The sequence below is a fragment of the Trachurus trachurus genome (genome assembly GCF_905171665.1).
Source record: "Trachurus trachurus genome assembly, chromosome: 23".
NCBI classification, from domain to species: domain Eukaryota; kingdom Metazoa; phylum Chordata; class Actinopteri; order Carangiformes; family Carangidae; genus Trachurus; species Trachurus trachurus.
Window position 1 is genome coordinate 9,051,388 of NC_139912.1, and position 23,994 is coordinate 9,075,381.

The window sequence follows — 23,994 nt, forward strand, 5'->3', positions numbered from 1 at the left end:
AACGCCCTCTGATGTGGAAACATAAATATGAAGACAGAGCAAAAGAGAGGGAGGAGGGGGAGAGGAACAGAAAGCTCTACTCATGAATATTACAATTTGTCTTCACACTGCAGCAGCAGCTCAGGATTAAAATGAGAGAGATGAACTGAGGGCCAGAGGAGAAAGAGAGAGAGTCAATGTTCAAGTAAAATATGGAGAAAATGAAGAAGGAAGCAGGAAGAAAAGACATGAACACCAGGAGAGAGAGAGAGAGCGATAATGCCAGTGGAACGGTGCAAAGCGAGAGAGATATGGTGATTTAAGGCAAAAGTGGGATTGTGGGGTATCAAGCCACTCAGGTATGGAGATTAGAAATAAATCCCCTAGTACAACTTAATCCACAGTCATGATATGTTCAATTTATTTAAGTTCTAGTGCGTGTGAGGGCACACAGACTGTGAGGCGCTCACAGATTTAAAGGTCCACTAAGGTTGTTTTTTTTAACACAGTGAAGCTACAGGCAGTGTTGAGTCATTCAACAGCAGCTGGAGTTTGATCTGTGGAACATGATTTGGACAATAATCCTGATAAACATCTTCTTTTTTGACAAGATCCCAAATTTCAGCAGCAAACCTGCCATTAAAATCATGGAGCTGAAGCTACAAAGACACAGGTTGTAACAAAGTTATGAACAGAAGTGACGATCATGAAGAGGAAGAAGTGAAGTTTGTGTTCAAGGCTGTTTTTTTGCTTTACCCTCATTTTGGCACAAGCATCTTGTGTAGACTCCGTTCCTCTCAGCTCCTTCACCAGCATGGAGCCCAGGTACTGAGGACGAGACACAAAGAAACAGGTTCAGTCAATACACAGGGAGCGCAGATGTTTGACAGTGTGTGTACGAAACATTTCATCTGTATTAAACCTCCTGATCTCTGCCTGACGCTGCAGCGGCAGGTCTGACCATGAATCTGGAGTTACAGCGGAGAAACCAAGGTTTGGTCAGAACCAGAGACGTCAGAGCACTCAACAAGCTCGGGCAACTGAGTTGTGATTTGTTAGAGGATAAAAATGTTAGAATTTTAACTCAAAATGGACGTGTTGTTGGAGACAGTTCAGTCCTGCAGTCGCAGCAACCATCGGCTCCAGTGAACCCACTTCAACTAGGGCTAGGTATCGCTACTGATTTATTGAATCTATCCAATTCCGATTCACAAGGTTTCAATTTGATATCCAACCCGATTCGATGTTGATTCATTTAGAGATACCGTATTTCAGTTTTAATACCTATTTTGCTTGTTTACGAAGGAGATTTTCACTAATGCTTCAAATTGTGCAAATATGAAAAGCTCCAACTTGGTTCATTATTACAAATATTCATGTTTAAAATTAAAAATTGACCCAGACACAGTAACATTAATGCACATTTATTTAACATGACCCCCTACTGAAGTAAACAGTGCAACTCTTCAGTACAGTCGTGAGTGATAATTCAAGTACAATCAATCAATCAATCAATCAATCAATTTGTTTATTTCGGGCATGTCAATTTAAATAATCATCATCACACTTACTGCGATCAATGTGAACATTTGTGCAGTGAACAAAATGTAAAAAACGATCGATTCGAATCGGAATCAGTCCTGTCTCAACTGCACACTTGTGGAGGCTTTGACACTTCTCCAATCTTTCATTTTATTATCTGTCATTGTTCCTGCGACAGTCTGTGTTTTCAGGAACACATTTGTTGTTGTTGTTGTCGTCATGACACATATAGTTACATATACCCACAAAGTAAAAAAACGACACCAGTCCTGTTGTTGCAGCTGGCAGCGATGAAGAGCTCACCAACAATGATGAGGGGGACATGAAGTGGGAGCCCTTCAACGTTGTCACACATGGATTCAAAAAGCCGGGACAGAGACGGTTGCTGTTACTCGTTGTGAATGAGACACAGCTCTGCAGCCTCCACAGACTCTGAACAGAGGAGAAGACTGAGAAAGGCTCAACTCTATGTAAATATCCTCTGACGCAGCCTGAGCAGCTGCCAGAAGAGAGCCAATCGTGATCATCTCGGTTCCAACGTAAACAGGAACACTGAGTCGCAACAACTTCCCTATACGAAGCAGCATTTTTTTTTATTTTTTATTTTTTTTAACAAAATGGAGGAAAAAAATCAATGGTCGTGGTCTCTGGCTTCTTAATTCTTTAACAAGTGATTAAAGGAGACCTCTTCTGCTCATTTCAGGGACTTTTAATGTGATATTGAAAGTTTTGATCAATAAAAAACTCCATACTTATCGCATACAAGCTGTCGGTGTACATTGCCATATAGGGACTTCCGCCGAAGTTGTGACGTTACAGAAAGAGACTTTAGATAAAACTCTCCCAACTTGAGCGTTTGCAGCAGCTCAGAGCTCCTGAAACTGCCCCCGGGGATTACATCAACACACGCCTACCGCATGATACGGCAGTCCTCTAAATAAAAGCAAGTATCCAACATTTTAAACTTATTGATAAGTCGGAAAAAAGCTGGAAAAGCATAAAAGGTGTGGAAACTGCCAGCATTGTTGTGTGCGTGTGTCTGGTGTTGGCAGATTGGGGTATGAGAGTATGTAAATGACATGCACAACACAACACAACACAACAGACCCCCGGATACTGCCAACTACTCTGTATGTGCAAACAACAACACAGTGCAAACACCCGAAGAAGACGATGACACCCGTTTCCTATTCATTCCAATATGTTTCCAAAAATAAACATGGAGTCCAGTGTACACTACTTCCCTCCCTTCCTGTGATAAATATTATATCTATTACATCTGATACTGCGAGTAATGACTAAAAAACCATGTTAACATTCAGCTGCTCTGACACAGGGCGTCATTAAATGGACACAGACACAGGAGTAATTACATCAACCTTGAGAGGCTCCTGGTGGGACACGGACACCAGAGTCTGTCGGATTATTCCATCTGGACGCGACTTCTGCGGTCAGACATTCAGCACACGTACTCATCTGATTTAATAACGAAGCCACTAATGGCGACGGTGTTTTACAGGGACGATGTTTATGTCGACATTAGAGCACTTAATGGGTGTGACATTCACCACCTCGCCGTGACCTTCCAGCTTATGGAACGGGGCCTTATTCCCTTAAGTGGGACCCTAACAAGGCTTTTAGTGAATTAGAGGAGAAATATTTACAGCGTATTTTACCTCTTTGTGTGACTCCAAAGCAAACGACTCCAAAAAATTTAAGAATCACAGAATTAAACACATCGACCTTACAGGATTTATCTTGTATTTGATTAGTGGAACATTTGATTACGGCAGCAAACTGCTCTTGCGTGATGAATTAGTTTTTATGTAGCGCGGATAGTGACTCGGTTAGAGCGTCTGGTCGGTGGTGGATCAGAGAGGAGGTCGTCTGGGCATGTTAATACTTTAGTCTTGATTCAAGCTAACAATGTTAAATGACTATTATGGCAGAGTTACTGCCTGTTACCATAGAAACTGCAGCAGAGCATCATCCTTTCTGATTAAAATACTTTAATTACTCCTATTTGCATTGCAGAAAGTTAAGATATGTGACCGTTTGTGCTGAATGGAGACTAAAAGCACGAACTCTGAATGGAGCCATGTTGTAAATGGACTAATCTGGTAAAAACCTTTATTTTTTATAGTTTGGAAAACACATAATCTGCACGAGTCGCAAAGGAATAAACCTGAATATTTGTATGCTGTGCCCACAGAAGCCTCTACAGTAGATTACCCTGACGCTGAGATCACGCTGGCTGTTGATGATGCTGTGAGTGTGGTAATGATGTTCGAATGACTGCAGGGTTTTTTACTGGAGACGGATTTGTAATAACTTGAGCTAATATTTTCAAGCTGTAGTTGTAAAACTGACATAATAAAGTTAGGGTGTCATCTGCTGAAAGGGGAGGAGGAGGAGGAGGAGGAGGAGGAGGAGGAGGAGGAGGAGGAGGAGGAGGAGGAGGAGAGGCTTTTGTTTATTTGGAGCCAGAGATGAAAATGAGAACAGCGCTGATATACATCCATTATATTCTGTCCTTTTGGCTTATTACCCCCCCTCCCCTCCTTTACCCCTCACCCCCATTAACACAAACACAATACACTCCTCTCTTTACTCTCTCGTCCTCTCATCAGTGACTTATCCATCTCATTTATTCTTATTCACTCACCATCTCCCCTTTAGCTTGCCAATATTCACACTGAGCGCTCTGCCTCCCCCTCTGTTGTGGCTCCCGCTCATTTATCTCACTTTCTGGAGCTCGTTGTCCTGGGACACTAGTGAGCGTTAGAGATGTGTTGTTGTCATAAACGGCTCCGTGAAAAGCACCTACATATTTTTTTTTCCTACCTGAAACACACATCTGTCAGGAGCCTAGTGGTCCACGCTGCCGCGATCAATCTTCTAAGCAGAGGGAAGAGGGGAAGACGGCGTGCTCCTGGGATATTTATCTCTTATTCACTGCCTCTATCTCATCTTTTCTTGTTTTCATTCATATTTGATTTCGGCATCACGGTGAATTTCTTCATCTCTCCGTTCTATTTGTTCAAACTTGAATTTTCAATCTCTCTCTCTCTCTCTCCCTCCCTCCTCCTCCCACTCTCTCTTACTTAATAATCTGCCTCATACCTGCTCCACGTCTTCATCAAAGTGCCTCAAAACCACTCAGAGTGAGCATTTCTCAGACACCAATTATATTCCCCCTCCGTGTGTCTTGAGAGCCAATGGCGACTCAAATTGCTTTTTCCGCAGTGTTTTTTTACCTGTTTCCCAGTTCAGTCTGGCCGCCGAGCATGTAAGCTGCAAGGCTGTATCCGTGGTAACGTCGTGGATATACGTATAATGTTCTTTTATGTAAGAGGGAAAATATCTGAGGCGCAGTTATCGACTGAGAGGTGAAGCTGAGGATCATTGATCCTTCATGTTATCACCTTGACAAAACCACTCAGCAGAACATGATGGTCGCTACTGTGATGATCAATTAACCGCTGGAGCGCAATGAAGTGGGAACAGACATAAACACACACATGTTTTTTTTTAGAAACGAGGAAGAGCAGGACTCACGTAGGCTTCGTAGTCACAGGACTGAAAGATGAGCTTCTCAGGATGATGCTGCCAGTACTGCACCGGAGTGGACGAAGTGGCCTCGTTCGGTGGACGCAACGTGATCGGCTCGCACCACTCGCCGGCCTGGAAACGACAAAAAAACCCAAATCAATCGCACGTCAGGAAGATGCAAAAGTGGATCACACAAGATTAGACAAGACGGGACACGACATCAAGGCTTGTACTGTGTATATCTCATGTTGACACAGCTGGTTGGCCGGAGTTGGAGTTCATAATGTAACAGCTCTCTGCACCGAACATGAACACGAACACGCCTTCGCTCCGGAGAAGAACATCCAAGAGGAAATTAAACTTGAATGAATTATGCTTGGCTTGTGAATGTTCCCATACTTTAGCTCCATTGCTGCTCGCTGCTTATTCACCCTGTGAGCTTTCACCTTTTTAAACAAAGGAAATACCTTAATCCTATCTGTATACTTCTCAGATGGCCGTGGATTAACAGTCCATCTTGTTTCATACGCTCTTTCTTTCATTCTTTGCTAAATGAAACCAGATGATTTGTTCATGAGGTCGTGCTACACTCACATCCTGTGCCATGCTGCATGTTTATGAGTCTGTCCATATCTGATTGCTTGTGTGTATAATCCCTCCCCAAAATCAGAAAGTTGGAGGTGAGGTGTTACAGTTGTATGCACAAGTTGGATAAACAGCTTGGGGATAAGCCTTTAGCCGCAGGCTACGGCCAAATCACACTAAACTCCACTGGCTTAACAATATTACACTGGTTTTTCCCAAACACACTCTGACCCCACTGAGCGGCTCAGCTGGAAATCTGCAATTTGTTTTTTTGTTTTTTTTCTTTTTCTTTCTGGAGGGCAAAAACAAAACAAAACCAGGAGTGAACAGAAGGTGAAGGTGAAGAAACATTTGTGAGGTAACCAATCATAGAAATGTGGCGGCACTCAGAGGAGAGAGGTAACGAAGCAGAGAGAGAAGATCTGTCCTCTGTCCTCTGACACTTTGCTTTTATTCTGGTGAAGATGGAAACCAGAGGGAAACACTGTGACTGACACACACACCACTAACACTTAGGGGATTCAGCATATTAACCATAAGTGTGTGATAATCTATGCTGGATAAGCTCTGCGATTCACAGACACACAAAAAAACCTCTAATCATAATGAATGAAAACACAGCTGCTGCCTCACATGTGTGCGAGTCTGAGTCACTGCGCCGTCGCTGATTGGAAGTCAAAGTTCTAATTTTGCATTTTGACGAGAATAAAAATTGGCTGGAAAGTTGAGACGTATTTGTAAATGTGTGTGTCTTGTTTATGCGGAGCTGTGAAGTGTCAGATCTTTTGATTAAGAAGTTTGAAACACTGTTTTCCCTACGACGACATTAGACACAGAACTGCTGGAGATAAACATTAATTTCCTGAAGTAGTAGTATTATACCTTATTCCATTTGTAAAAACTGTTGCACTTCACCCCCTGAAGTCTGGTTTGCATATTTTATCATTTTATAGCACAAAGTTTGAAACATTAAAGTCCTTTCATCTTATTTACTAAATTTATTTGAGCTCCAAAGAGCAGTGTCAGATTGTCTTCCAGCAGCAGGTTATTAATGCTGGATTTTCAATAAACAAACAGGCAGATACAGTAAAACACTTTTTGTTGGCATTTTGTATCTATTAGAGATGAGGATTTAATCACTGAGGTTTTTAATTTATTATTAAATTACACTGCACTGCCCTGATAAGAAATATGATACTGCCTAAAAAAACATAAATTACAGGGTGCAGCTTTGAAGTGTTACTAAAATCTGCAGATTGTGTAATAATGAACGAGATGAACTTGCTGACACGGTCTCATCTTATGTTACTTTTTGTGTGGACTCTGTTATCCCAGTGAAAAATGTTGTTGTTTTCCCAAATAATAAGCCATGGGTAACAAAAGACCTCAAGTCCGTTATTAATAAGAAAAAAAAGGCCTTCTTCCTGGGGGATCCTTATGAGATCAAAGCAGCATCCAGAGAAGTTAGAGCTGAAATAGGCAAAGCCAAAAGTAAGTACAGGGAAAGAATTGAAAAACAATATACAAATGGGGATCTTAGGTCAGCCTGGAACGGGATCAAATCTATGGCTGCAATCAACCAGTATGGTACTGAGTCCAGTCAGTTAATCAGTGTTGATGGTGTTAAAGATGACTGTTTACCTGATGCTTTTAACACATTCTTCCTTCGTTTTGAAAGGTCTGATCTTAACAGTGAAGTCTCTAGGTTAAAGAACACCTTGACTCCTAGGAGCGACATTTTGATATGCAATGAACAAGTCAAGGTTTTATTTAAAAAAACAAAAAAGAGAAAGGCCTCTGGTCCTGATTCTATCTGTGGTCGTACACTCCACCACTGTGCCGAACAACTCAGTGGTATCTTCACCCTCCTTTTCCAGTTGTGCATTGATAGCTGTATGCTCCCTTCAATTTGGAAATCTTCTTTTATAATTCCCATTCCTAAGGTCAGCAAACCCAGAGAATTAAAGGAGTTTAGACCTGTGGCGCTTACCTCTCTGGTGGCAAAAAAACCTAGAGAAAATCATAAAAGAGGAAGTCCTCACTCTGGTTGAGGGCAAACTTGACCCACTTCAGTTCGCATATCAAACAAACAAAGGTGTGGACGATGCCAAAATATTTATCTTAGACAAAATTTTTAAACACTTGGAGAAACCCAAAACTCATGCTAGACTGCTATTTGCAGACTTTTCATCAGCTTTTAACAAGATGCAGCCATACATTTTAATTGAGAGGCTGGCTGCCTATTTTAACTTGCCGGATCAGCTTTTAACTTTGTTCTTAAATTTTTTAACTAACAGGACACAGCAGGTTTTAGTAAATAGTAATTTATCTAATATCATGGTGTCCAGTACAGGGTCTCCACAAGGCTGTGTCCTCTCTCCTTTGCTTTTTATCTTATACACGGACAGCTGCAGGTCCACAAAAGAGGACAGTTTTCTGGTAAAATTTTCAGATGACACCGCTGTACTGTCTCTTCTGCGAGATGCAGAGTTTGACCATGGTCATGTACTCACTGAGTTTGCCAAGTGGTGCAATGATAGTTTCCTGGATTTAAATGTCTCTAAGACAAAGGAACTTATCATTGACTTCAGGAGAAACAGGCCAATTGTCAAAGCAAGCAGGATTCACAGTGAGGATGTAGAAGTTGTAAATTCTTACAAATATCTGGGCACGATGTTCGACTCTCAGCTGAGGTTCGACATCAACACTGAGACGGTGGTCAAACGTGCCCAGCAGAGAATCTATTTGTTGCGCAGGATTAACTCCTTCGGAGTCTCTAAAGTTATTCTTCACACTGCATATTTATCATTTATCGAGAGCCTCCTCACCTTTTCCTTCATTTGCTGGTTTAACAATCTAACGGTAAAAGATAGGAAATGTTTGAACAGTATTGTAAAAGTGTGTTCTAACATTATTGGCATTAGGTTGTGTGACTTGAACTCTCTTTGGGAGAAACGTGTCTTACAAAGAGCAAAAAGCATTATGAATCATGATCATGTTCTCAAAAATGAATTTGCACTTATGCCGTCAGGCCGGCGCTATGCGCTGCCTCCCAGAAAGACCAATAGATATGGCAGGTCATTTGTTCCCTCAGCAGTCGTGCTGTTAAATGCTGAGTTGACTATGTGAATCCTTCTTATTTATATGTATGTATACATATATATATTTATATATATTATCTTCATAGAAATACATATACATATATTTTTTTTTACCTCTTATTCTTATTCTTAACATTGTTACTTTTTGCACTTGACCGTCATTGCCTCGTGTGTTACGAGTTTTATTTATACTTTATTTATACTTTAGATATGAGTTGCATTTGTACATTCCTATGTTCCATCATGCTACCTCTGACATGTGTGTTAGGCTGTGTGTGACTGACTGTATGTGTATGGTGGATTGTAGAAACTGAATTGCCCTGCGGGGATTAATAAAGTCTTCTGTTACTGTTACTGTTACTGTTACTGTTGAGCCGAAGGAGGCCACAATATGAAAACACATTGTGCGACTTGTAATAATGTAGGATGATGATCTAGACCTTCCTGGTGTACATTGGAATTTGCAATTGAAGGATTATTATTAAAATCTGATTTGTAGTGATACACATACATGCAAAGTTTGTTATTTTAGTCGTAGCAGGTCGTGGAGTTTCTATTATTTTAGAAATGGCTCAAATATACAGTACATATAGTATATTATATATTGTGTATTTCCTAAAACAGCAGGACTGATTCATACATTTTCTGCACCGGTGAATATTGCTGTCTGCAGGTTGGTGTATGTGCAGTTACTGAAAATAAACTACAGCGCTCATGTTCATTGTAATGAAGGAACATTTCACCCAGTGTGTGTTTAAGAGTTTTTGGATGTAATGGAGCTTCTTATTGTGGCGCTGAGGGAAAAGCTGCGTCAGACAGGAGTGGGATCCACTTATTGTTTGTTTTCTCTTCTAGTTTCATTTTTTATAAGATGTTTTAACAGTAAAAAATATAAATACAGTATCTCCTGACTCCTGACCATTCATAATACTGTACTCCCCTTGCGGCTCTCCATCTCTCCCCCTCCCCTGCCTCCATTCATCCCTCCCTCCCTCCCTCCATCCTCTCTCTCTCTTCCTTCCTCACCATGCTGACTTGAGCCATCTGTCGTTCCAGCTTGGATCGCGGCACGTCCTCGAAGTAGTTGTCATTGCTGCGCTGCCTGCGCCGGGCGTCCGCCTGCATGATGAGGTGCTGCACGTCCAGAGATCCGCCCGGGACCCCCGCCGTGTACGCTGCCTGGCCCACCGACGGGCTGAGCTGGGGAGGAGTGTGGTTCCCGCCTGGCTCCTGGAAGCAGCGAGGGAGGGAGGGAGGGTGGGTGGCGAGATTGGAGGGGGCGGAAGAGAAGGAAGCGACAGAGAGAGAGAGAGAAAGAGAGAGAGGGTTCATTCATCATTTCATAATGTGCTGTGTCACTGCTGCAAGTACAATAAGTAGGGCAATTGCATTCACTGTGCACTGTCACATTTTATTTTTCAGCCGGCGCTGCAACGCTGCTGTGTACGAGTGTCTAAAATTGCTTTTGTGAAATCGGAGGCGACGACGCGGTGGCGTAAGCAGAAGGTCTCAGCAGGTTGAGTGTCTCTGTGCACAGCGCTGCTGCAGCCTCGCCTGCTCGGTGTTAAGTCACTTTAAGGCAAAGAAGAATCAACTAGATCCTTAAAGTGGAAAAAGTTGTTCATTTAACAGGTTTTTCAAGCCGAGCAGAGACTCAGAAAATCCCCAGAGGAATCAGGACTTTCATGTGTTTTAATGGTGTAATGGTCTTACATAGGAGAAGGTCAATTATCTCTCTGGAGAGATTATTCGCCGACATGTGAAGAGAGCGCTGGTTTCTCCTTAATTTTTTTTCCCAAAGCTGTGGAAGCTGAAGCATTAAAAACTTAAAACTCTCAGCTCTCGTCCTGAGGCGCAGTCTGTTCATTCAACCGTTTGTTCTAACGCACTCGGCTGTCTGACGTTTGTACTGTATCACTGTGTAAACACGGCCCCTCTGCTCACACGTCGGCGGGGAAGACGCTTTAACACAACGTCTCGCCCTGTTGTTACCAGTCAGACCGAAGAAGCTTCAGTGACGTGACGGCGACGGAGAGAGAATGAAGTTATGGCTGAAACTGTTATGGGTGTTAGTATAGAACCACCTACTGGTTGTTCAGTGGTACTGCACTTTACGGAAAGCCACACAGCCTCCCAGCCTGCTTTGCGCTGTGTTATCATGTTTGTATGTCACTTACCGTTGGTACTAAAGTAGCAGTGAAGCTAAGGACTCTGTCTCTTCTTTATTACACCATTACACTGAAACATGGTGTCAGAACTGGGATCTTGTCTCGCTAATCCGGTGTACGAAGATATAAAGTCAACGACGGAGGTGTACAAGTCGCTAACAGTTACCGAGAATGTCTGAAGCAGCGCCGGTGCAACGCCAGGAAATAGCCATGGCCGCGAACATTCCTCCGCCGACTCCGATGAAGCTCAGCGGCAACATGAGCGCAAATTGGGAAATCTTCAGAGCTGAATATGAGGATTATGCTTTAGCGACGGGCTTGGTGACGAGGTCCAAGGAGGTTCAGGCGGCGACTTTGAGGAGTGTTATGGGAGCAGAGTGTCGACATGTCTACAAGCACAACTTAACTCTGAGCGCGGATGAGCGGGCGGACGTGGCCGTCATCTTGGACTCACTGGAACAGTACTTTAAACCGTCAAAGAATGTGATATATGAGCGCTACATTTTCGGATGCTGCAAACAGGAGGAAGGTGAGACAATTGACTGTTTTGTGACGAGACTCAGGGAGAAAGCCGCTAATTGTGATTATGGAGCCTTACGTGACGAATTGATAAGAGATAAAATAGTTATCGGCATCGCTAATGAGGGCACGCGCAGAAGGTTGCTGAGGGAAAAGGATTTGACGCTAGCCACGGCTATTGAGGCATGTCGTGCAGCCGAGTTGAGTGAATGGCAGTTGAGATCCATGGAGCAGGAGAGATCTCACTTGGACAATGTCAACGCTATGGTGAAACACACATTCAGCAGACCATCAAACACAACAGAAAAAATGAGGCGGCATCCCCGATCACAAGCAGAGGGTCATGTTGTATGCAAGTACTGTGGCACATCTCATGGGTGGGGTAAAGAACACTGCCCGGCATATGGCAAAACCTGTAATGCTTGTGGTGCTGCCAACCACTTTGCAAGGGTTTGCAACAAAACAAAGAACAGAAGTGGAAAACTTCACGCAGTAGAGGGACTGGACACTGACATAGAAGACACTGCTATGGAAACAAATGATGTGTATGCTTTAGAGAACATTGGTGCTGTGGAGTCAAAAGGCAAGAAATGGTTTGTTAATCTTCGGCTGAATGGTAAATTACAGAAGTGTCAGCTCGACTCAGGGGCTACTTGCAACGTCATGAGTCTCAGGGACAAGAAGAGACTAGCCCCGAGGGGAAAACTGAAACCAAGTAGCACTATGCTGAAAATGTACTCAGACCAGGGACTGCCATCACTAGGGGTTTTCACTACAGACTGTGTTGTACGGGACTGCTCATACAAACTGGAGTTTGAAGTTGTGAACACACGACAGCTGCCACTGCTGTCAGGCTCAATGTCAGAGGAAATGGGACTCATGCGCTTCACCATCCCCACAGAGCTCAGGGTGGATCGTCTCAATGCAGTGGACAACAGTCTTACCTTGCCTCTCTCCAGAAATGCGGTTATCACATCATACCAGGATGTCTTCACTGCTCCGGTGGAGGCACTTCCAGGAGAGGTCCATTTTGAGCTGGACCCAGAAGTTCAGCCGGTGCAGTGTGCGCCACGCAACGTCCCTGTGGCCATGAAGGAAGCTGTGAAGGCTCAGCTGGACAGATATGAAGCAGAGGGCCATATCACATCAATCAGTGAGCCCACGGATTGGATCAGCAATATGGTTGTTGTCAAAAGACCAGAAAAGCTGCGCATATGCTTGCAGCCGCACCATCTCAACAGAGCACTTAAGCGATCGCATTACATCATGCCCACTCTGGAGGATGTGCTTTACAAGCTGCCCAAAGCCAAAGTTTTCACACTGGTCGACGCAAGGGACGCTTTCCTGCAGTGTAAGTTGGATGAAGCCAGCAGTCTCATGACCACTTTTTGGACACCCTGGGGCCGGAAGAGATGGTTGAAACTGCCATTTGGAGTGTCAGTGGCCCCAGAGGTGTACCAAAGGAAGCAGCATGAGTTGTTGGCAGGGCTTCAGGGAGTGGAGCCTATAGCAGACGACATCCTTGTTGTTGGCTGTGGCGACAGTACAGATGAGGCAGTCAAAGACCATGATGCAAAGCTGATAGCTCTTCTGGACCGCTGTCGTCATGTCAAGTTGCGCCTCGGTGTCAAGAAACTGCAGTTTAAAGTATCTGAGGTGCGTTTCCATGGACACATATTGTCAGCTGCAGGTCTGAAAGCTGACCCAGAGAAAATCAGAGCTGTTTTGGACATGCCGGCTCCATCTGATGTAAAGGGGGTGCAGAGGCTTATTGGATTTGTGACTTATCTGGCAAAGTTTCTTCCACAGCTGTCTGAAGTTTGCGAGCCACTGAGGAGGCTCACGGACAAGGAGGCAGTGTGGCACTGGCTGCCGAAGCACGAGGCGGCTGTGCGGGAGATAAAACGCCTCGTGACAATGACGCCGGTGCTGCGATACTATGATGTGTCAAAACCTGTCACTGTGCAGAGTGACTCCAGCCAGCATGGCTTGGGCTGCTGTCTGATGCAGGAGGGGCAGCCGATTGCATTCGCTTCGAGGGCTCTCACCCCTACAGAGCAGAACTATGCACAGATTGAGAAAGAATGCCTCAGCATAGTGTTTGCCTGCCAGCGCTTCCATCATTACCTGTATGGACGAAATACAATCACAGCGGAAACCGATCACAAGCCTCTCATAGCGATCTTCAGTAAGCCTCTTCTGAATGCTCCCAAGCGTTTGCAGAGCATGCTGCTGGCCCTGCAGAACTATAACCTGCAAGTGATCTACAGACCAGGACCAGAAATGTACATGAGTGATACATTGAGCAGGGCTGTTGCTTTAAACACACACCTCGGAGCAAGACAGGCAGAGCACACAGTCTGCAGTATGGCGGACGAGCAACTGGTTGTTGAGCACATAAACATGGCTGACTATCTTAATGTCACAGACAAAAGACTGATACAGATAAGGCAACACACAGACAAGGACTGTCAGCTGCAAGCTGTGAAGGCCACTATCCTGGCAGGCTGGCCGGCCATCAAAGAGGAAACTGAGCAGGCAGTTAGAGACTACTGGCCTGTTAAAGAGGAGTTGAGTGTGCAAAATGGACTGTTGTTTAGAGGACAGAGAGTGGTGATCCCCAAGTCGCTGCGCGCTGAAATGCTAGCCAGAGTACACTGCAGTCACATTGGTGGTGAGGCCTGCTATAGACAAGCGAGGGAGACCTTATACTGGCCTGGAATGCAGAGTGAAATAAAGGACTTTGTCAGTAAATGCACAACATGCAATGAGTATGCCACCAAGCAGCAAAAAGAGACAATGTTGAGCCATGAACTGCCCACACGCCCATGGCAGATCGTGAGCCTAGATCTGTTTCAACACAATGGGAAAGATTTCCTGTTGTTAGTTGATCACTTCTCAGATTTCTGGGAGATTGATGTTCTGCCGGACCTCAGCGCAGAGACAACGATAAAACGCTGCAAGGCTCAATTTGCCCGCTATGGGCAGCCCGACAGGGTCATCTCAGATAATGGGCCCCAGTTTGCTTGTGCTCAGTTTCGCCAGTTTTCAGTGGAGTGGGAGTTTGAGCATATTACTTCTTCACCAAGGCATCCCAAGGCCAATGGAAAGGCGGAGGCAGCTGTCAAAATTGCAAAGAATTTATGCAAGAAAGCACTCAGAGATGGTAAAGATGCATGGAAGGCAATATTGCAATGGAGAAACACCCCTACAGAGGGAATGGACAGCAGTCCTGCCCAGCGTCTGATGGCTCGGAGGTTGAAATCAGCTTTGCCGGTGGCGTCTACACTCCTTGAGCCCCGAGTCATTACAGATGTGGTTAACAAATTACGTCACAGGACGCAGGTCTCCAAACTCATCTATGACAGAACGGCTAAGGATTTGCCCGAGCTCGCCAGGGGAGATGCAGTTCGGATGAAACCACTACCAGGGGACAGGACAGGCATCTGGCGGCGAGGGCTGTGTCTGCAGAAGGTGGCTCCACGGTCATATCTGGTGGAGGTCGAGGGTTCACTCTATCGTCGAAATCGGGTCGATCTACGTGTGGCGGAGCCGCTGTCAGCACATGACACGAGGACTGGGTCAGAGTCGTCCATGTCAGAAGTCAGAGGATTTCAGGCACCGAGTGAACAGACTGAGTGTGAGGGAGCAGGCAGGTCCTCTCCTCAGCCTGCTCCTAGTGGGCTTCATGGTGGTCTGCATGCCTCTGGCCCACCTGAGACTTCAGGCACTGCTGCTGTCTCCTCCCCTTCCCCTGCTTGCTCCCGCTATGGCCGGCTGTTACGGCCGCCAGACAGACTGAACCTTTAAGTTAATGTGAACTGAGTTCTACAGTGTTGGTGTGCACGCTCCCTTTGGTGTGAAAAAAAAAAAAAAAAAAAAAAGATAGGGAGGACATGGGGGGACTGTTTGTGTTACATGGGTCATGTTTACTGTGTGACTATGTTATGTTACAGATGTAGAGAATTTAAGGCTGAATGTAGAATCTTTTCAGAAATGTGATTTACTGAACATTGTTGACAGAGCTATGTAGTTGGTTAAGGTCATAGTTCATAAGAGTTGGGTTACTTAAAGAAAGGGGAGATGTTATGGGTGTTAGTATAGAACCACCTACTGGTTGTTCAGTGGTACTGCACTTTACGGAAAGCCACACAGCCTCCCAGCCTGCTTTGCGCTGTGTTATCATGTTTGTATGTCACTTACCGTTGGTACTAAAGTAGCAGTGAAGCTAAGGACTCTGTCTCTTCTTTATTACACCATTACACTGAAACAGAAACCACTTGGTCTGTATTAGAAAACTGAGAGCGATTATATTAATAAATTAAATTAAATGAGCAACTGCACTTACTATAAGGGACTGATTAATAAATGATTTTTAGTGGACTTTGTTATGGAAATGTTTGCAATTTGACTTGTTGGAGCAGGTAACTGATCATCTATTATACTGTATGTAATATGTCATGTTTTTGTAATACTTTGTAGTATGCGGACCCCAGGAAGAGTAGCTACCACCTTAGCGGCAGCTAATGGGGATCCGAATAAAGAATAAAGTTGATGAAGAGAAAATCAAACTGCCTTTTCTGTTTCACATCTGTAATAGTCAGTACATTTGGGGGATTTTCTTTGATCCTGGGCCACATCGTATCGACTAAGCAATTAATCATGGCATCCAATCGATGAAAAAACCATGAAAAGTGAAAATGTACAGCTTTATTAATGTTATATCACTTGCTCCAACTAGAAACGAAAGATTCTTTCCTTATTTTGAGGCTCAGTACAGAACTGCATGTCTCAGGTGGACACGTTGAGACACAGTGGACAGTTTTTGGCTGTTAGGACCTGGAGACACACACGTTCCTCCCTTGGCTCAACAGCACAAAGAGCAAGAGACTATTATATGGACATTAGAGCGTAGCCCCACTGGGAGAGGGAAAGCCAGTTCCTTGTGATTAGTATCCAGGACAAGCCGGCAGGGAGGAAACTGCAGTGGGTCGGCCATTTTGTGCCTGTCTGAGAGATTTGGGTAATCAGTTGGGTGGTAACAGCAGCAGTGGGGAGGCTGCGTTTCCCCTCAAGAGAAACACACACAGCCATCTGGGGAGAGACTCTACAGTAGCTTCTCTCTGCCTGGTGAGTCCATAATAATTTGAATCCACGTTGGTTTAGATGTTTCGCTCGGGGGTCATGACGTCGTGACTCACCCTGAGGGAGATGGCCCGCGGAGGTTTCTGTGGGGTGTCTTCGTGTAGCCGGTCTCCCAACGAGGCCAAGATCCGTTTTCTGTGTCCGATCAGACTGATCTTCAAAACCTGAATGAACAAACAGATAAAAAGACATGAAATTTAAACAACGAGTAGGGAAACGTGCAAAGACTGGTCGATCTGCACTTAAGTGACCTAACGTGATTTTCCTGCAGTTCTCTGTTTTATGTGAGTTTAAATGTAACATTGTTAAAGACTACAACAAGTTACCGTCATTAAATACAAACATGAGTGAGTTAAGATGCTGCTTTTTTTGTGCTCTCGGCAAGAACACAAGAAACACTTTGGACAAAAGCTGGAAAAAATGACGACTCATACTCATTTACATAATTTAAAACAGTTTCTATAGCGAGTTAAGAGTTCAAAGACTTTAAGACGGGATAATGACAAGATTACATCTGCAAGAAAAAAACTGCATAAAGGTAACAGATCATCATCATCATCATCATCATCATCATCATGCGCTGCCTTAAATGGAGGATAATCTGCTATCCAGACGGCAGTTTCACAGGGAAAAACACCAGAGAGCCACTGCAGTGCACTCTGGGAACTTCTAATGAGCGCATAATGAGGTAAAAAGCCCCCGAGCACTTGCATACATTATGACATTATTGTTATTATTACATAACCGACGACTGTGTTCAAAGCTGCGGGTTGGTTAATAGTTGATTACATGAACATGATCATATAGTGAACAGCACGCCTGACACACACTGAAGCTACTATGAACAAGAAATCAATGGATTAAGTATCTAGAATAGATTAATCAGAATTTAATCTGGGTTAATCAAAGTTCAGATTTAAGAATCAGGACTTTGTTTTGATTTGCTGTGAGATTTGAGACTAAAAACAGTAAATACGATACTGCAGAGTCAGAACATTTTCCAGCTGCTCAGCACTGAAGGGGTCAGGTCTCATTACTACAACAGTGTGTTACAGAGGAATATGCTGCTTACTGCCTTTATTGTTGGGAGTTAGATGACAATGAGTCATCGCACGCTCATGTCTTTATGCAAACTTTTGCCTGAGGCCAGATGTAAGGAGGAAAACATTGTCTAGTCTGTGGCTCCACGGTTCAGACATCCACCTCTAACACTGTGATTTAATACAGTACACACTTCATTTGTTTAATGTAGATAAATACAGGTTAAGCTCCGGTCAGAGGGAGAGAGAGAGAGTCTGGAGGCTTGGAGGTCGGGTTGTGTACGGACGTGAGATGTCATCCAAGTCTCATCAAGATGCTTAAATGTCAAACTATGTCTATGAAACAACTCTGGGAGTCATAAAAATCCTTAATCCCAACAATAAACCGAATCCTGCACTGTTTTCAGGTTTTTTTGCCACGGTAATTATTTGATAAAACGCTGAGGAGAGTTTACCAGGAGTTTTTTTTTTTTTTTTTGCTTTTTACCCCTCAAACGAAAGCCATGAAATGCAAATTCAACAAAATGAGATTGTGGCAAATTTGTAACAGTCTATTGATTTTTCCCCAGGAGCTCATTACAGAGGCGCAAACACAGACAAAAACACACACACACACACACACACACACTTGGACTCCAGTGAAAGCATTCACTCTCTCTCTCTCTCTCTCTCTCTGGTCACCAGGCGTCCGCCGACTGCTGCCAGCCACCGGTGCCGCTCTGCAGAGACGAGCTGGGGCATGGCAGCAGTCTGCAGGCAGCGGGGATGTGGTGTTGCACCTTCTGTCGGCCATACGTCACTTACACAACAAACTGCTGCCTGGTTTTATAGAGGTATGTGCATGTGCGTGAGAGGGAGAGAGACAGAGAGCGTGCGTGTGGATGTGTGTGTCTTCGGGGCAAAAGGTGGTAATTAGCCTCGATGTGAGGTCCTCGCTGCGACTCTAATGGTTCTCCCAACAGTCTTGCTTCGAGTCAGCGCAACTCACACACACTCACACTCACAAACACACACACTTCATCATCATCTACTGCACCAATTACTGCCCTACATCTGCTAGAGAAACAGAAAAATACAAACTACTGTAGCGACAACAGCAGCAGCAGCAGCAACAGCAGCAGCGGTGTAGGACGCACACACGCACAGCGCACTTTGGTTTTATGTATGTGTAGATAAAAACCTACATACATACACAAACAGAACATCAATAAACCATGGCCATGTGTCACGCAGTGAGTATGTATGCAAATTTTATGTAAACAACTCAGCTATAATGTATGAGGGAAGCTGAAAAATGTCAAACACGTCCTCTTGTTTTGTAGGTTTCATAAAAATCTGACTCCTGTTATAAACAGTAGTAGCGTTTACATGAATCCAAAAATCCTACTTATAATCAGATTAATAGGTCAATCAGATTCAAAATGTCTCATGTAAACACCTTAGCCGATTGATAATCAGCTTGATGCCACATATAAACGGTTGAATAGAGTGGATTCGGTTGATAGAGTGGATTATTCATTCTGCACATGCGTGCCCTAGTACGTAGGAGTCACGTATTGACGTTCGCGGGAAATAGGAAAATAGGAAAAAGTCGCCAATCTGGCTTTGTCAAAAGCGACTAGCAACAATCTAACGACTTTTTCCAGTGTTAAAGACGTTTCTGGTTTGGAGACACAGACGTGAAAGCATGTATCACGAATCCGATTGTTTTCAATCAGATTGAGGAAAACACTGCATGTAAACGGAGCTAGTGTTGGGGAGTAACGAATTAGCCTACTGTACATGTACAGTAACAGCGATACTAGTTTAATTACAAAATTTACATATTTGTAATCACTTACATTACTGGGGGAAAATGTGTAATTAAATTACAGTTACTTTTGGAAATTTCCATGATTGCAATTTTAGTTACATCTGAAAAAATCTCTGCAAAAGCTCAGATTTATCAAATCGTTTTTTCATGTCAACATCCTCCTTCAAAAACCGCAAGTTGGATACAGATGCTTCTGGCTCTCTCTGTGAAATAGTTACACTACTATTATATTTTCAACAAGGCAACTTGTAATTGTAACCAACTACATTTCCAAAGCAATCTTCCCAACACTGGTTATACAGTAAATAAGGAAAAAAGGCTGTGGCCACTATTGAGTTAAACTAAACTACATCCTACACTGTTCCTCTCTGCATGGAAACAGTGTATTTAATTGTTAAAATTAGACGGATCAAAGGGAAATGGAGAGCAGAGCTGGGACTAGCGGGTAGTGGAACTAATTGGCGTATTATGGCCACCCCGCGCTCCCTCCACCAATCTCTACTCACTCATCTTTGCTCTTCTGCTTCTCTCTGGCTTCCACAGCCTCCACATCTCTTTCTCCACCGTCTTACAGTGTGAGTGCTACCGCCGCCTCTCTGTCTCTCTCCTCTAGAGGAGACTCTCCGACTCTCTGACTTCGGTCCATGATGTCTCACTCTGAGCTTCTGACTATGTCACGTTTCAAGCGTCAGTAGCATCAAACGAGGAAGTGATCTGCTGCTCCAACAGGAAATAATGCACTTGATTTGAGGATTTCCTTGAAAATAATTACAAAATATAAAGGTTCCTCTGTACCAAACAAGAGTGGAAGTAACTACAGACTATTCAAAAGACTCAATGATGGAGTTTAAGATTCAATGTTTCAGTTTCAGTTTTTCCCTTGCAAAAATAAAATTACTGTACGACTACATAAAAAACCTGACTAAACAGAAAACAAGTGACATTTATTTGAACCACTTGAAGTAAAAATGAAATTCAGTGACTTTGACTTGACATTACTATAAAACATGACCTGGATTTTTTTTTAGGGGGCTTATGTAGAGTAAAGTTATGAAATATTCAGTCTCCTGAGGGGCAGGAAGAGGATGGCACCAGTCCTGACACCACCACTGTTTCATCATCACACACAAAGACAAAAAGTCCAGAAAAGTGCACAGTGATCGCTCTGCACAGTGTGTAACTAACTGTGTATCTGTGTGTAACACTTTGCCTTATGCAACAGCATCTACTTCAAGTACAGTAGAAGCCTCAACCTCAGCCTGAAGTTCAACCGTCACCATGGCAACACAGAGCCGCCGCAGCAGCAGCAGTCACCCACACACATATACACTCATCCAAAAAACAAAAAAAATAAAAAATAAATCAAACAGTGTATGGGTACGACACATACTGTATCATACACACAGATCTATACATTTAGATTTACATTGACATTCAGCATTAACAGCTGTTCAGGAATCTGGAGGATGAGGATTATTTGGTTTTTTTCCCTGAGCGGATGAGGATTTGAATGCAACCTGACCATTATTGCTAAAACACACTCACACATTTTCACTCTGATGCTTGACTGCAGCATTGTGGTTCAGTAATTTGCATTTAAATGATATTCATAGCAGCGGTATATACACTGACAACAGTGTGTGTGTGTGCTGTCGAGCATACACACTCCTTTGCAACCCCTTTCCCTCCGTTTTCCATCTACTAACGACACCTTCATTGAAGCTCCACTCTGCTCAGCTCCGATGATATAACCTTGATAAGACAGCGCTTGTACGTTTGCTGTCAACAGCACTCACACACCAACTACTGCAAATAAAAGAAGGAGCTGCTGAACGGACATGAAGCTCGTCTCTCTCCGTGCAGAAAAGAACAAAACTAACACTGGATTCATATTTGACGACCGCTCTACCCGGTCTCTGGCGTTCAGCCCCAAGCTTATTGGTCTCTGGTGAAATGTAAATGTTTAAAAAATGGATCAAAATGCGTGGTTTAATTTTTTAGAAAGGGGTTTAATCTCCCCCAAAACAGCTGAGCTCTGTCAGTGTTAGCAGACGGCCGGGTATTTGTTGGTAACTGTTTTCAGCCACAGATTAGTTCTGTGCAAGAGTGTTTACAACAGCAGCAGCAGCAGCACGGTGGTGTTTGTGGGACCGAGTCCAAACAGTAAGTGTAACAGTTTGTTTTTAATAGTTTTTGGACGATTATGTAGCTGTGTAGTGCAGAGGAATAATGTCCATCAGGCTGTGGCAGGACAGACAACACTTTGATCAACTGTATAATGATGGTTTTGGTCTTTTCATTAATTGATATTAATAAAAAAAAAAGTCCAATAAAGATGGATAATGATTGGATATTAATGGATAATTAAGGGTTTATTACACTTCGAGGACCATCTGACTGCTTTTAGGATGGGGAGACAATCATGTTTGAGTTTGTCAACATGATAGGAAAAAAAAGAGACAAAAAGTTTTCATAAATAAATTGAAAAACATCCAAGATAAACATTTTCATCTCATTTCAGACTCTTAAAAATTAATTTATAAGAAAAAATGAATCATTTCAACACTGCAGCAAAATCTATTTAACCTCACTGACCATGCTTTTCTAACTATGAATCATACTCATCCCATTAAGAGCTCTGTTTTGATTGCTGATAATAATGTGGTTTAAGATAGTGGATGTAAACATCCTCTCTCTCTGTCTGGTAATATGACTAAAGTGTCCAACGAGGGTTACTTACCCTCTGGTCTTGATTTTATTAGCGTGGTATGAAGTGATTTGGGCCGCTGTTTGCCTCCAGTATCTGGCTGGGCTGCTGTGTTTGTGTCTTCTGTGTGTGTGTTTGTGTCTTCTGTGTGTATGTGTGTCTGTGTGTTTCCCGATCAATGCACTAATCCTGTTAACAGTCCCGTTAGCCCAGACTGAACAGGCTTGATTAACGGATTAGCCACCACACATACGGTTAACGGAGCCGTGCTTTTTCTCAGCCATCTCTCTGCAGCCTGCTCTCACTTCACTTCAAACATTAAATCACAACCTGACTCATGGCCATTCATTTACAGACCATTAATTATGTGATGGTGTCAAGAAATAGCCTAGAAATAACAAGTAATGTGAAGAAATAGCCTAGAAATAACAAATAATTGCATAGTAATGTGAAGAAATAGCCAAGAAATAACAAGTAATGTCAAGAAATAGCCAAGAAATAATGGTCAATTTCATAGTAATGTCATGTTTTTCATAAAGGCAAAAGATTACACATGCTTTGTGAAAGGCCAGAATTTCGTAATCGTTATCTCTTGGCTAGATCAATCGACATTACTATGAAACTGACCATTATTTCTAGACATTATGACGCAACAACTTGTTATTTCTTGGCTATTTCTTGACATTATCACTTAATTAGCGTCAACTGTTCACCACCTTCAAGATATTTAATGTAGCATTTGAGCCATAAAACATACAAAAGCAAAACATCTCCTAAATATCACTGAGATGATGATTTCATTTGACACCGAAAAACAAATCCTTTTCATTGTTGAACCACAACAGAATAAAAGACGACGACGCCTGTGACACAATGACATATTTTTTTTCAAAGAAAAACCGGTGGCGTCGACAATGAGGGTCAAATGGAAAGTGACAGCGATTGGGGGGACGTTAACAACGACCTCTCTCATTCAGGACACTGGAGACAAAAAGCCTTTTCTGTGTTTCCTACTGGAGGGGAGGTTAGAAGCTGGTCGGCTCAGTGGAGCATGAAACCCAGCGAGGGACCAACAGTCCAGTCACTGTCTGTGCTCAAGCTAGCACATAGTTTTAATGATGGAGGAGGAACGGAGTGAAAACTCTTTCATTAGTGTCTCTGCTCCTGTTTAATCTAAATTGACTCGCCTAAATATCCCTTTTATTAACCTTCTATCCCTTTTCCTTACCTTACCCCCCCCTCCCTCTTTTCTCACTTGAACTCAAATTACCTCTCCCGTCTCTTCCCACTTTGTCCTTATTTCCACTCTGCTCCCCTCTTGCTGTATCCAGATGACACAAGGAAGGGAGCGGCTAAAAGAGAAACACCAGTCAGAGAGAGAATAAATAGTCTGAGTGTTAGTTAGTGATTCAGCCCTAATAAAAGACGACCTTCTTCTGCTCAGCAACCGCACGTGATTGGTCCGTCTTTCTTTGTTTCTTAGGTCACGCTGTATCTGTATCTGTATCTACTTTCTCCAGGCTCGTGTCAATATGACCGATCACCTCTCCCTCCCTCGTAGACTATCAGGGCCGCGACCTCTGTGATACCAACAGACCTCTGCAGCCCTTCAGGCGTCGTCTCGCTAATGGAGCAATATAGGAGTTTGAAGAATCCTGAATCGAACTCTCCAGATCAAAGAATCACTGGTGTAAGGTTACTTAAATTGCCTGGGCCAGAATGCATTACAGGGCCAATTGAATGGTAATATTGATCGGCACATATCACCATCTTGGAGGTTGACTACGGGGCCATAGCGATCAACCATTGAGAACATCACAGTCACGTCCTCTGGGATATTTCA

The 23,994-nt window shown here is 43.4% G+C and overlaps 1 protein-coding gene across 3 annotated transcripts in view; it reads right to left on the reverse strand.

The window, feature by feature from the left end:
• Positions 1-23,994, reverse strand: part of anks1b (ankyrin repeat and sterile alpha motif domain containing 1B) — a 232,954-nt gene that overhangs the window by 11,141 nt on the left and 197,819 nt on the right. For all 3 annotated transcript variants that reach the window (XM_083999607.1, XM_083999606.1, XM_083999608.1), the window contains 4 exons: positions 16,648-16,755; positions 9,786-9,989; positions 5,080-5,205; positions 736-807 (listed from right to left, as the gene is read on the reverse strand). In XM_083999607.1, coding sequence (XP_083855733.1) covers positions 736-807; positions 5,080-5,205; positions 9,786-9,989; positions 16,648-16,755 — 510 coding nt within the window. The remainder of the gene's footprint in view (positions 1-735; positions 808-5,079; positions 5,206-9,785; positions 9,990-16,647; positions 16,756-23,994) is intronic.